The sequence below is a fragment of the Diadema antillarum genome, unplaced genomic scaffold (assembly GCF_040938485.1).
Source record: "Diadema antillarum isolate AM-2024a unplaced genomic scaffold, OU_Dant_1.0 seq00000356_RagTag, whole genome shotgun sequence".
Classification (NCBI taxonomy): domain Eukaryota; kingdom Metazoa; phylum Echinodermata; class Echinoidea; order Diadematoida; family Diadematidae; genus Diadema; species Diadema antillarum.
In genome coordinates, this window is record NW_027271362.1 from 1,136,504 (window position 1) to 1,152,320 (window position 15,817).

The 15,817-nt window shown below is 38.0% G+C and overlaps 1 protein-coding gene across 1 annotated transcript; it reads right to left on the minus strand.

Moving 5' to 3' along the window:
• Positions 1–9,759: 9,759 nt before the first annotated feature.
• LOC139731087 (pyrroline-5-carboxylate reductase 1, mitochondrial-like) lies at positions 9,760–15,408 on the minus strand. Its single transcript, XM_071641967.1, has 5 exons — positions 15,342–15,408; positions 13,548–13,727; positions 12,766–12,978; positions 11,742–11,834; positions 9,760–10,466 (listed from the first exon to the last, which is right to left on the minus strand). Exons 2-5 carry the CDS (start codon positions 13,680–13,682, stop codon positions 10,263–10,265), a joined length of 645 nt encoding a protein of 214 aa, XP_071498068.1. The 5' UTR covers positions 13,683–13,727; positions 15,342–15,408; the 3' UTR covers positions 9,760–10,262.
• Positions 15,409–15,817: the final 409 nt, after the last annotated feature.

The following is a 15,817-nucleotide window of genomic DNA, read 5'->3' on the forward strand; positions in this document are numbered from 1 at the left end:
AAAGGAATTCAAATTTTATCTTATGAAATTGGTTTTGAAATGACTGAGATATCTAAAAAATGAAGAGGTCTTAATAATAGCTAGGTGGGACCCACCTTTTATCAGGACCACTTTGCCAGTTTAAATACTTTGTTGTTTGATAGCTCAGCCATTTCAAAACCCATTTCCATTTAAATTAAAGTTTGAATTTCTCTTAGACGGTTATTATATGCTCCTTAATATTTCACGGATGCATGCATGGCTTCTAATTATCTCGCAAAAAATTAACATCTGAATCCCCAATCTCAACCAAAACTATACTAGGCCCTATCCCTCTAAGGTCAGTGTTTTGATTTTGTGTGCCTATCTGTCACCAAAAGTTGTTTAACACTCTGGTCCCTGGTCTAACAATAATTATTAAATAAGTGTCTGATAAGGCGCATACGTTACAACTCTAAGCAAATTATATGCATTCAGCATGTCTCAAAAATAATGAAAGCATAATACAGGCGGGGATCACGTAGATTGGGGCGGGGATGGACGCGACCCGCACAGTCCCTCACCGCCTCCTCGATGTTTTTGTTTTTGTTTTTGGTTTTGGTTTTGGTTTTGGTTTTTTTTTTTTTTTTTGGGGGGGGGGGGGGCGAGGTCACCCCCTCCCCTCGAATTTATATTTTCATTTTTTAGTTCATAGGATGGCATTTTCTACGGATTTTAGATAAAGATTTTGGATAAATAAAATGCCTATTGAAAGAGTTTCTCTTCCTTATTAGTCATATTTCTCTTTATCCGGAAGGTGTCTATTGGGAGTCGAAGTGATGACTCAATAGTTTGTTTATTCTGTGTGATTAATTCAAATTTCCGGCTGCTGATATAAGAAACTCTTAATTCTCGTTATATTAACTCCGTACTGAGAAACGTGGATAAATATCAATTTAATTTGTTGATTATAAGCCTACACCAGTCCTCACTTCCTCTATCGTGAAATAAACTTCCTGAAGTCACGTGAAATTCCTGAAGATTATGTTTCGTGTGATAAAATTTATGTTATACTCCAACCCCCTCCCCCTCCTGAAATTTCCAAGAAGTTTGAAGGCGGTACCTAAAGGGAATCATGCAATGCGTGATCATTAGTTCGTTGATGGTCTGTACTTTGCATGTGGATTTATCTATATACTTTATCAAATTTTTGAAGCAGTTGATTTTGAATTTGTCATATAAAATATCCGCGATAGGCCAAATATGTGGATGTGCAGGACACGTTTCCATCAATGTCGCGGGCAATATGTTGTTATGTATAAATACTGTAGGCACTGGACTTACTCGGTCAGTTTTCGAGCAGTTGACTTTGAATTTGGAACACTGAATCTTACCAATCGTATACGTATAAAAGCCAATTTTTAAATCTATACAGTTTATAGGTCTTATGCCCGGAATGGTATGGTTTCCACTGCATTATCATACGCGCATGTCTTTCAGCATCGAAGAATTATTATTAGTATTAATTAGTACTAATTATCATTAGTATTGGTTGAATTCTTCGGTTCATCCGAAAGCCAAAAAGTAATATACAAGCGTTGGCCAATTTGAACATTCAACAGGAGATTTCAACTCTGAAAAAAGAGAAAGAAATTAAACATGTTACTGAATCACGAATCAAGAAAATTTAGAATACCTGTAGATTTTTTTTTTTTCATATACAAGCAACGCGAGCAGGAGAGGGCTGAAAAGGGGGAGTTCTTTTTCTTTGTTTCTTATGAAACTCTAAAAGTAGGGCCTATATAAAATTTGTAAAGAATGAGAAACTAATCACCTAACTAAGACGTCTGATATTTGGCGAGTTTAAAAATCAGCACTGCGTGGCATGGTCTGTAAGACACTGATGCAATCATCGAAATTAAGATGTGACGGAAATGTCAGCGCTGATTTAGATTCCGCTATAGACAGTGGTTTGTTCTCCACAATGACCCAATGCAAAGGATTGTCAAAGTTTAAGTAAAATCGGTTCTTTCTGGATTAAAAAAACAGAAGATGGAGAAGAAAAAAAAAGAGACTCATCGAGATCTCTCTAAGCGGAGTTTTGCAAGTTCACCGTTCCAAATGTTTATCAAATAATTCTTGCAGACCATAAATCATACCCAAGAAGATAGCAAACTTGGGGAGCTTAACATAGGGGAACCTCAAGAAGGGTATGATCATGTTGTCTACATTATCTATCACTTGCCAAGTTTGCAGAAAATTTTACCATGCATTAAAAAAAAAAGAAGATCAATTATTATCATCTATATAGGACGTTTTAGCGGCGCATTAAAAACGCGTATTGTAGTCCGCTCAATTTTTACCGTTCAATATCGGAGCATATTGAACGAATCGCATAGACCAACGTATTAATTCCCCATAGGCTACCGTTGTTAATTGCCGTTCAAGATCACACGATATTCAATTCTGTCTCGTTTATTGCGTGAGCGCTTGCTGAATGCGCAAATGCTTGCTACTAGTGCGCGTCATTTTGTTACATTTTTCACACGCGCGCAAACATCTTGCTAGTTGTTTGTTTCAATACGCAGTTTTAGGGGCTTCCCCTTTTCAGCGCTGGGATGGGACTGCCGAGTCAACTTCAAAGACGAGTAGAAGCCAGGTAATTTTGTGCAGTTCATGGTTGCTCTACTTAATTGTATAGATGATAATAATTATATTGGATGGCCTTGATTCATGGAATACCAGGGAATATTGCACTCGTTAGAGTCAATATTGCACTCATCTTCGATTCGTGCAATATTGGCCCTAACTCGTGCAATATTCCCTGGTATCCCATTCATAGCCATCCAATATAATATAAATATTGCATGCCCCCATCCCCCAGGCCATCCCCCACCGGGTGGGGCATGCATGGTGCCCATTTGAACAAAGATAAATCACTCGATAGCGTATCAATGGCAACCTACAGTTTGATATCATAAGCGGGGAGGGGGCACTCAAAGGTGCCAATTTGAACAAACTACCTTTCGTCGTTTAGTAGGGTGCTGCCTACCAAGTTTGATGAATTTAAATCCGTCTTTGGGTTTTCAGGTATACATTTATATAAGTATAGTTTACGCACAACCCCCACGATGAATGATGAGGGCAATAGTTCATTGACCCTTTGGATCAGCTGAGGTAAAAAGTCGCTTCATCCTTGTAATTCCCTTTTTAGTTACGTACCACCAGCAGCCAAGCACCTCAGAATCTCAGAGTATTGATGATTTCATTGCCATTGCTGTTTCTTTTCCAAGACATCTTGAATTTCTGATGATCATGCCACTAGACCGGAAACGTACCACCCCGCAAATCTCATGATGTATTTCCTGTTGACAGTTGGTGTCTTCTTCGCGTTTCCTGGAATTTAAGTGACAACCACTTGACTGTACAATGTATATTAAATGTTTACATTTACACTAGTATATACAGTGTATCACTCTGTTGACCATAACGATGTATGCAATATATACATGTAGTACTGTATATGAAACAGAAGGGCACAATGCCGCTTCCATGATCATGTTGCTGGCTTTAGGGATCGTATAGTTTTGGTTGAGACCTAATTTCAGGTTTTTAACATTTTTTTTTTTTTTTTTTTTTGGGGTGAGATAATGAGAAACCTCTTCTGAAATATGAAAGAGCATGTACAGTAATTTCATGGGGAATTCAACGGTTATTTGATGAAAACTGGTTTTGAAATGGCTGAGATATCCAAAACAGAGCAATTCTAATAAAGTGTGGGACCCACATTTTATTACGATCGCTTTGTTTTACTTTTTTGTTTTGGATGTTTCAGTCATTTCAGACCGGATTTTCATCCAATAAACTTTGGTGTCATCCAATATGTAAAGGGTGCATAGGATTCATATGTCTAGTTATCAGATTTTATCATTATCTATTGCAAGCTGTACTTTTGTGAGCAAATTTTTTGAAGGCATTTATCAAAATAATAATGGTTCAGTCCAGCCTCTATCCAAAAACAAACAAATAAAATAATAGACAAACTCACCCATGCACATACATATTTATACACACACACACACTTTTTGTTCTCCCTTGTTGTTTATTGATTTCATTCAAATCATTCACAAATTAGGACACACACATAACATACACACACACACACACACACACCCTCACACACACATGCACACACCTATATACACAACATCAAGGCAGATTTGCATACACATCAAAATTGTGTACAAAGCATACATTAACAACATAATTTTTGAAATAGAATATTACAATTCACTTAGATAACCATTACATTTTATTTGAAATGTCAAAATGATGCAAGTGAAATGTGGCAAAAAAAACACCCCCCCCAAAAAAAAAAAAAAAAAAAAAAATCAAAAAAAAAAAACCAAAAAAAAAAAAAAACCAGAGAGAAAAGAAGATAATCTTTTTGGCACAGTCAACTAGAGAATGAAGTACAATACTGAACAAAACCAGAATGTGTCCCTTAAAGAAATACATGTATGAATCTACATGTATATCAATCTTTGTTGTAGGGCCTACAACATTTTTTTTTTTTTTTTTTTGGGGGGGGGGGGGGAGGGCAGTTGATTTGATATCTGTTTATACAGACAGAACACTGGTTTATATCCTCAACTGTATTACACATGATGAAGAAACTATTACAAGGCAATATTGTGTTGACATGAGTGAAACTATAAATCAGTGCAATACAAGATACTAGCATAGACTCAATACTGTACATAATCCATCTGAGAGAAAACTCACAGTAAACCTCAGATAGGTAGGTCAATATGCATTGGATCAGGAGAAAAAAAAAAGTCTCATGTGAACGTCTCCCTAGGCTAAAGTCAACAATACAGGCCTACCATAAGAGCAATTTTCTGGACTTTTTCATTTCATCAAGTTCCGTGACATGTGCATGTTTATGCATACATACATGACACTGACACTGACTAACTACACAAGGTTAATCACTGTGCACATGATTCAATATCTACAAGATGCTGTTGAGATTCTCGGTTAAAATAAATATGACTGAGTGCTATACTCCAAATATATCAATTTTCTTTCAGACATCAATTTGCTACACCTCACATTCTTTTTTCTTTGACAGGAAACAGTAGTGCTTTGCTCAGAAAAATGTTTTATTAATTCAGAAAGTTCACATCAAATTAATTGATGAAAGATTATGTTCATATAATAAGGCACTCATTGAAGTAAGATGGCTCATTGGTTCATATCTCACAAGCCTCAACAAAGTATACAGAAATCAAAATGATACATTTTGTTTGAAATAAGTAAAAAAATGAGCATTCTACATCATAACTGAGCAAATATTAAATCATGACGCAAATCTCTCGTTTGAAGAGGCTACACCCCAGTGAATAATGCCAGTGCATATCTTGGCAATCAATGACTTAAAGTCAAAGATATAAAACACCTGTTTCTTGACCCTGGCCTAATCTAAGCATCAGTCATCGCCACAGCGCCACAGGAGGGGGGGGGGGGGCACCGCGAGAGGAGGAGATTGTTTTGGTTTTGGCATGGGCCATGTAGCTCCATGGTGCGTGTGTGTGTGTACGTGTGTGTGTGTGAGTGTAGACATTCAGCGTATGCAGACAGAGCATATGCCTGTACTGTAGTGACCGGAACTATTGTCATTCCATTTTGCTCTCCCCTTCTCCCTCCCCCATCTCTCCCCCCTCTCTCCCCCCTCTCTCTCCCTCTCTCCCCCTCGCTCTCCCTCTCTCTCTCTCTCTCTCTCTCCCTCTCTCTCTCTTTCTCAATGATCCAGTCAGCAGGCTGATTGTAACCAGGGAGGTAGTCTCACCTCCCCGTTGTAACTCACTGCCAAATAGCACATTGTCAGCACCGGCAAACTGGCAATGCTCTCCTTCTTATTCCTGTATTTTCGTTATTTACGGGTCGATTTTTTTCGTTCGAAATGTAAAATGGATGACCATAGAATTTCTCAATAGAATATAAAATTGAAAACTTTCGAAAGGATAGAGAAAATTGAGTTCACTTTGAATGGTCTGCCACAGGCAGATATCCTTATCATGCTCTTACGTAATACGACAGCTGCTTTCTCAACGATCCAGTCAGCAGGCTGATTGTAACCAGGGAGGTAGTCTCACCTCCCCGTTGTAACTCACTGCCAAATAGCACATTGTCAGCACCGGCAAACTGGCAATGCTCTCCTTCTTATTCCTGTATTTTCGTTATTTACGGGTCAATTTTTTTCGTTCGAAATGTAAAATGGATGACCATAGAATTTCTCAATAGAATATAAAATTGAAAACTTTCGAAAGGATAGAGAAAATTGAGTTCACTTTGAATGGTCTGCCACAGGCAGATATCCTTATCATGCTCTTACGTAATACGACAGCTGCTTTCTCAACGATCCAGTCAGCAGGCTGATTGTAACCAGGGAGTAGTCTCACCTCCCCGTTGTAACTCACTGCCAAATAGCACCGGCAAACTGGCAATGCTCTCCTTCTTATTCCTGTATTTTCGTTATTTACGGGTCAATTTTTTTCGTTCGAAATGTAAAATGGATGACCATAGAATTTCTCAATAGAATATAAAATTGAAAACTTTCGAAAGGATAGAGAAAATTGAGTTCACTTTGAATGGTCTGCCACAGGCAGATATCCTTATCATGCTCTTACGTAATACGACAGCTGCTGGAGTCATCAAACCCTGGCTTGGCCTCCAGGTTTGTCACGCCTGAGCAGAAAGTTTATTTGCAATGGACAAGTACTTCGACTCCCAACTCCCAAACGACAAATATACGCACCCCACTTTGGGTAACCTCAGTTGAGGGCTCGCCTCAAACGAGGGATTGACGGCATGTATTAAGGGGGAAGGTCTAAGAATGTAAAGAAAATAGCACACCATATTTTTGAACAAACTAAGTTCTGTGAATGTTAATATGTCCATAATATCTGTGTGCTGATAAAAGAAATGAGGCAAGTTTGAGTGATTTTGATATTAAAATACAAATCTTCCTTTAAGCCGAGAAATTGATGAGGCACCAGTGCTTACGTGCTAACACCAATTACAGTACCTTATGTACACTCTTAGACTTTTAAAAGAATTCTGAAGTTTTGACACTTGTTCGGCATAATAATATCTCAAAGTGTCAATAAAATGATGCTTGTGCATGAAGTGAATACACAATCGTTCCTGAAATTTGCACTGTAACTACAAATATGTAGCACTAAGACTTCTCATGCTCAAGAAAACTAGTGTTTCCATGTGTTACGACAAAATACTTTTGACAAAATGAGCAAGTAAAAAGCATTTAAAAAAATAACTATTCATGAAAAGAATGTGTTACAAGAAGCATACAGTTGTAACAACATGGACTGAATACAAAATTTTTCAGAAAGATTTGTTTGCTCACTGACCAACAAGAAGCCAGCTCACAGTCAGGAATAGTATGCACTGATTTCTGGAACCACATATTTTTGAAAAAATGGACTAAACTTTTTGATGAGCAATAAAAAAAAACAACTAACACAGTCATATAGAAAGTGGCAGTTTACAATGTAAGTACTAAACAAATAGCTTTTGTCAATTTGGTAGAAAAGAATACAGACTTACCTGTACATTTCAATATGGACCTATTTCATGAAAATAATGCCACAAGAAAAATATTTCAGAAAAAAAAAATCAAAATTCAAAAATATTTCTCCCGTTGACAGAGAACAGACAGATTGGTAATCCACCTGTGCGAAAGCAGTCAAGCTGTACACTCATTCCCTTTCCATGGTCAACTACATGATCGTGCCATCGAACAATGAAAATATCGATCGGGTGCGAGGTACGCACAGAGCGTGCGCTGATGGGCTCACAACCTCTTTTCTTATACCCACAAGAGTCACCTGATGAATGGGGTCAGTGAAACTCAAAATCTACTGAGCTACACCTTGATCGTTGCATATGTATCTTCATACCAGTTTTATAGCAAAACAAGCGCACATTACATTGGAAAAAAGGTAAATAATGCTGTGATACACAAAGTTTTCATAAAGAAAGAGAACAGATACTGATAGAAGAAACTTTAATTTTTCTGTCAGTGGCATATTTCTGGGCAGCATAACATGAATAAACACAAATTTAGGCCACTAATGCAGGCACTCTTGTCTACATTTTGGAAACCTGGTATAGGAACAGGTTAACAGCGACTGCTAGTCTTCAAGTAAATATACATCTTTGGTCTTGTTCTGCACTGAAGTCAAAAGAAAAGTACTTCAGCCAGTAAGTGACATATTCTTTAATGTGTATAGCAATCAACGTGCATGATTGTACATAAACAAAATATAAGTCTGTTTTCATGATGTCATATCTGGGCAAAGATATCTGCTTAAAATTTGGTGGTTAGCAGTGGCTAAACGCAACAAACAACGATCCAACCAGGCACTTCCAAAATCTATGAGCAGATATTCTACATGTATTTGAATTATGAGATCTACAATGATTTATTGGCTACGTACATACTATACTCAAACTTTATAGTAACTGTTGCAGCATGAGGCCAAGCTTTAAATCTTTGAAGATGTCTGAACTCACTGCTTGTGTGTTCATGATGATAGGGTACGAAAAGCTGCCAAGATTTCAGACAGGGTCTTTAATATTGCACATGTATGCTTTCAGCGAACGATAGGTGGGAAAAATTCTTCTCATAAGAAAACAAAAACAAAAACAAGACTTCATCCTGTTAGAGGAAAAAACACATGGTAATGATTCTGCCAACTGAGGTAAAGCAAGGGATGACTACCTTTCTGTAATGTGATTACCACAAACAGGTTAAAGGGAATGATGTTCCTTCAAAAGACAACCAGAGAGAATATAAAAAGAGAGGAGGTATACTGACAGAATTATTTCAAAACCGAAAATCTTCTTGCATAATACAAATATTTTTAAAAAATGAAATTCTGTGAAATCCCTGTGGAAGATTTGTGAAATTTCAGCTGGCCACCACAGATTTATATTTCCCTATGGACATGGACATGGACGTTGGGCTGCTCTCGCATGACTGCAATGCACTAATTATACTGGTATCATACAACAACTAAAAAGAATACAGCTATCCAATTGGTCAATTACACTCATCACGTGACATAAAGTATCAGTGCTTGCTGTCACTGTCAAGTATAGCTGATGTCACAAATTTCCAGCAACTCTCATGTTAATTAAACTCCTGATCAGCTCCTATTTTTTGTTTAATTGCACGGCTCTGATATCAAAATAAGCAAACCTTTGCCACATGCATTCAATCAGCTACAAGCAGGCATTCAGTCACTGATTTTACTCTTAACCACTCCAACCAACTAGCATTGTCTACACCTGAAAGTGACTGCACCACTATTTGCCTTTCATAATTTAAAAAAAAAAAAAAAACATGATTGCCATTTCTGTGCTAAATTCATGAATCTGTATGGACCTCATCTGTTGATGTAAGAGGTATTGTATTAAATAGTGCATGGTCTTTATCCAGGCAATGGGACAAGATTTCTCACTAGCTGAAAGGTGAGGTGCGCTATTCAGTAAGGCCAAGCTTTCACCTCGTACAAAATCTTGTTCCATCACACTCATAACCATCCACTATTTGTATACTATTTACACTGGTTCTATTCCACTTGCTGTCCATAGAGCAAACAGCCGTCCATACAGCAAGCAGCCATTACTATGTAATGATCAAAAAACATATACAAGTATAGATGGAGCATCAACAACAATAATTTAGCAAGATGGTTTGTGGAAACACTTCACTCTAGCCCTGAGTCCAGGAAAATAATCGCAAGTAGCTTGGTAGTGACCTTGGGAATCTCCTCATGTAGGAGCAGAGAACATCCTAGGAATAAGGATGGATGTAAATCATCTTTTCCAAACTTCTACAGTTTACGGCGTGCCTCCTCTACACTAGACTGTACTTCATCACACTGGACATTTCACATGTGTTATTGAAGGGCATAAAATACAATTCTGCACTATTTATATCAGCTACAACCAGGTAACCAAGCAAGCGCACCTGGCATCATGCATGGTGGAGCTCCAGATAAGAATCCTTTACAACCATGCATCGATCGTTTGAGGAGGCATGGCTGCAGTTGATGAAACTCCTCTATTTTACTTTACTGACCGTTAAACCAACATCACCAATCTTGATTGACACTTCAATCAATAGAAAAATAAAGATCATTACATTATCAGCATCCCCATCTGTTCCGCCAAACAGAACTTCAGTCCTGGTCTCCGCACTGACCAAAGTGAGATCACTTTTTGTGAGAGAAGAGCTGGTTCTCGTTAATCTTCCGCGCCTTCAGGCAGGCCGCCTCCACGGCTTCGATCAGGCAGCGTCTGAAGCCTCCTTTCTCCAGTTCGTGGATGGCATCGATGGTGGTCCCACCCGGAGAGCACACGTCATCCTTCAGCTCCGAGGGGTGCTTCTCTCCCGCCAGCACCATCTTGGCAGAGCCCTGCGTGAGTTTGGACACACAAAAATTAGTTGTCAAGCTGCATGAACCACGACATGTACTCCTGCAAACAATTGCTCCCATAAGATATCTGCACACTATAAAGCCAAACATAAATTCTCCCCACAAACATTACCTTAACCCTAACTCTAATCCTAATCCTCACATCAAACTCCAAATGTAAACCCAAAACCCTATCACAACCCTAACCCTCAGCCCTTGGAGAAAATAAGACCAGAGCAATTGTTGCAGGAGCAAATGTTATGTCACCATCAAGCCTGCCCTCCACATACATGTAAAGAGGCTCTTTGGTATGGCAATGCTTCATAATCATGTTACACGTGGCATAGTCAGACATGTGCTTGGTGTGATTACACACAGTCATGTAGTGTCTGCCTATCCCCACTCGGTGAGGTTGGAAGATTTGTTTCCATTGTGCTGTTTCTCTATACTCCTTGGTCATTTAAAAGCAACACGACATTCATGATTGAAGCTCAAGAGGAAGAAAAATGAGAAATCTTTTCAAAAACCTACATTCTCTTTCTCACAGCTACAATGTATGTGAGTACTAAAAAAACATAAATTTTGGCCTGCATGAAACTTTTGTGAAATTTCACAGGCTAGGATTCATGAAAACAAAATGAATGAGAAAGTTTTTGCCTATCAATGCATTGACGACCAGTACATCTTACAAATACTGAGTACAGTGTACTACACTAGTGTGGAAACTAGGTGTTCCAGCGTGTTTAGTAGTGAGTACTTCGTTTTATTGTTTAGTTTATATTGACCAGCAGTGTGTGTTCAGCAAATACCTGTATTAAGTTTCATGCCGCAAATTTTTCAGGTTGCAAAGTACCCTCCTTTACATATTTCAAATCATAATTGGCGACCTGATACCTATTATACATTTGACTTGCACTTGGACAATCTGAAAATATTTCACACAAAAATGTTCAATACTCCTAGGAGCTAAGTAAAAAGTAATTTTACATCAGAGCTAATATTGCATTAAATTTGCTCTATGCTATGACAATCTTCAATATTACAACATATTGATACAATGGCATTGTGTTTAATCTTCCTTTAGCAGAAAAAATAGTTAATGACTTCATTCTATCATGTATTCTATCATAATCCACTTAATAACAATTACAATGCAATTACATCCATATTATGTAAGTTGCAAAGATATCACTGCCACTTTTGTGACAGGAGGCAACCTGTAACAGTCAATTTATTTTTCTGACCATCATCGGCACATGAGTTGTCCATACTCACCAATAATGTCTGTGCTCCAAGCTTGATGGCAATGTCCCTTGGTAGTCCCATCTTTACACCACCATCTGCTAGGGCATCAATAGCGACGTAAGCCTGCAAAATAATCATTTACGATCATCAACTCATTGCTTTGAAGGTCTGGGGTGCAGCATGTGTCATATCTACAGTATGGGGACCTATGAGAACTTGGATGCAACGTCTTAGGACAACACTACGAGAAATGATTTAGATTATAAGTATAACTGAATGTCTGATCACTCAAATTACTAGCAATGGTTTGATGAAATGCCTGTGCCAATGGACTATGTAAAGGAAGATTTTCAGTTGAGGATCAAAACTGTGTAAATCCACATGCAACTTTGTACATGCTATAATGGCCTTCAGCTCTTTACTAGACTGCATGTATAAAGTTAAATGTCCAGCTGTTCTTTTAAGTAGGCATAATCTGCACTTTGTAAAGGATGGTCTCTCACTGATTTTACGTATGCTGAATTCAGCTTCCATTTTGTATACTTGTTTTGCTTCATTCCCCCCCCCTCTTTTTTTGTCTTAATCACAATGAAGATAATATCTGATTAAGCTGAAAATTTTCACACCCATTAAGCAAAGCAAATTCTATTCATTTATACTGATAGACGTTTTCAGTGCAGAAGCACAATCCTTTCATAAGTTATCAGAGTTGAAATTGAGGAGTTTGTGGAGGGTTAAGAAGTAAATATGGGCCTCCGAGACATACTAGTCTTTATCCCACTATTCTACAAAAAAAAAAAAATCTATAAATAAATAAAAACCTGAGAAAAACACAGTTTCACATTAATTTTATGCTCACAAAATTTAACATTGTGTAGAACAATCATTCTTTCAGAAAATATGAAAAAAAAAAAAAAAACCAAGAATGACTAGGTTGACCCATTTCACTTATTCTGAGTCCTCCTGTAAAATTAGGGCATGCAACTTTTTGTTGATTTTGTAACATGCGGTCAAATTTTGTCTCAAATTTACTTGATACTCAAGCACCACTCACATAGGCGGGCCCGCAGCCACTGACCGCCATGGCTGCGTCTATCATGCTCTCGTCGCCCTCCAGACTTATTCCCAGACGGGAGAAGAGGGACTGGATGAGCCTGTTGTCCCCTTCCTTGACGTGGGTCCCACAGGCAAACACTGTTGCACCTTGCATGATGATGGATGGAGTGTTCGGCATGGCCCGGATTACCCTGGATTTATCTGGCAAAATCTGCAGAGAGTACAGACGAACTCTATGATAGAGTACCAAAGTGATGACGTCACAGTCTTTTTATAGCTTAAGTTGGAGCCAAGTGTGTGCAAAAAACACTCGGGCAAGGTTAGGTCAGGCTAAATAATTCCAGAGGTAAATACTTGTACTGTGTATTGAGATCAAAAGTTGAACCTCAATTTCAAATGATTATAACAAAAACAATAATAATCATGATGCCAATAATTGTAAATAATTAATTTATTATATTAAGTGTATTCATTAATGTAAATAATGGCACTAATGATAATCATTATTACCTGTGATCACTATCATATCATGTCATTAATTATTACTATTGTATTGTAATAACAATTAGGCTTATTCTTCTTCTTCTTCTTCTTCTTCTTATTATTATTATTACTATTATTATTATTATTATCATTATCATCATCATCATCATCATTATATTTAATCATTATGATCATTGTTATTATACAGCTTTGAATAAAAACCAAGTTGACATACACTGCAGTACGGATAATAATAATTCCACAACAATAGCTCTTCTGTGTGTGGCTCCTACTCACATCTTCAATGTAGTCTATTGAAATGCCAGCAGCTAGGGAGATGAACAGATGGTTCTTGTTGACGAACGGAGCTACTTCCTTCAGCACTGCCCCCGCCAGATTGGGCTTGATTGCCAGAAAGACAGTGTCCGCCATCTCCAACAGCTCTCTGTTGCTATGTGTCGTTCTTGCTCCCAGGTCCTGGAGTTTGAATACAGGAACACACACAAATACGCACACACACACATACACACACACACACACAAGCAAAGAAAGTGGAAAATGGGTTGCAAATTTCATGTTTGCCTTGTGATTGGAGTCACTGTTGTGACACCATAAACCTCGTTATGCACATGTATACAATGTATGAGGCTTCTTGATGTGATACAAAAAGCTAACAATTATTTATGAATCACTTTACAGGATTATCAATAACTTCCAAAAAATTTAAATCTGTTTTCCATTAGGGTTTGTTGCTTATCTTCTCATTTTTCTTTCTTAAAACAACGACAAAAACAATAAAAAATGCATTACACACTCTGGTCAACCACAAAAGAGTTTCAAAACCTACATGTACGTAAGCACTGATAATGTTTTCTACCAAGAGGGCTGCATGCTCCATGCTTGTTAAAAAAGTTTGTGAGTGCCCACAAACTTTGCAAAAAGCGCAAGACAGCCTACTTCTTAAGTCTGGATAAAATTGTTTATTGTTTTAGCATTTTATATGCAAGTGAAAAATTATTTCTTCCGTGGTTATGGAGACATTGTAAGAAAATGATATAATAAAATAGTCATAATGAAAGAGAGCATTTTCCGGAAATGAGAAAATCGTAACTCGTAATACAGGTATCGAAAGCAGTCCAAAGGAAATTTTGAGTCTGATCAACTCTTGCATGTTTTAACCCTTTGGTAGTGAATTGGGAGACAAAGCAAAACATATAAAAAGAACCATGGAACTACAACAGGCAAGAGCAGCTCCATACATGTGTGTTGTAGCTCCACAAAAAAGAACAACTTGTACCACATTTAACACACTGTCTAAAGTCTCTGGCACAGAAAGGGCAAAAATAGCAGGCAATTTTGTTGTACATCATGTTCTCTTCTTTCTCCTCCTCCCTCTCCCCACACAATGTTGGAGAATAAGGCCAGGTACACTATGAAAAAATAAAAATGAAAATAAATAATTACATATCATATAAAAGTCACACTTTCTCATGTCAATAAAAAAAAAAAAAAAAAACTAGAAAGGAGGATGAGGACTCTTTTTTGCCTTTAGGTACAAATGTATCAGGATATATGGACGATACTGTATGCTGGATTTGAATATGACCCATCCGCTGCTTTGTTGTTGTAAGTTCAAAAGACATGTCATTCATATTTGCATGTGAGCACAGTGCTATTTGGGTAGCTTCATTTCCACTTGTTTTTAAGTACGCTATGATATGTACATTTGTAGGCTGTGCATGTGCGAGGTTTGAAACACTGTTGCATTGACAAAGGATATCACTGTTTAAAAAAACAAAAAACAGAAAGGAATCAGTGGCAGACTCGGCTCACGCGAGGGGGGGGGGAGGGGTGGTGCACCAGGTGTGCGCCCCTTTGAATATTTTTTCAAATAAAAGAAATAAGAAAAAAAAAATGAAAGGAGCACGAGAGTCCCCCCTTTTATAATTTGCTAAAGAAGAGAATTGCTGATTAAACCCTGAAGTGGCACCAGAAATATTTTTGCGCCCTCCAGCTCTCCCCCCCCCCCCCCCCCCCCCCCCACAGAATTCCTGTACAGGCCCCTGGGAATTTAATAGTACAATCTCTCACCTCTATAAGTTGCAAGTTTCTTTTCGATGGGGCACTGACTGCTATCCTGTCAGCTGCAACTGCACCTATTGAATGAGATGAAATGGGGTGATGAGAAAACATCTACATGTACAAATATGTCATTGGGTGCGCTTATCAACTCTTTTTCTCGGCAGAAACAGGTTTTCCAAACAGCTTTCAAGGAATTTTTCCGAGTCGATAAACGCAAAGCTGTTTTGAAAGCCCTTTCGGAAAGCCTTTTTGAAAGCCGCAAATTTGTGGCTTTCCACACAGGTTTCCTAAACAGGTTTTCGGAAACCTGTTTGTAAAAGCCTTTTGAAGTTGATAAACGCAAAGCTGTTTTGAAACGGCATTGTAGTATTGTACTGCAGTTACAGACGATGAACGCCTTATGTATTATGACCTCTTCTCCTCGGGTAGAATTGCGCAATGCAGCTGTGCAGTGACAGGCCAGTTATTGTATTCACGAAGAGTTG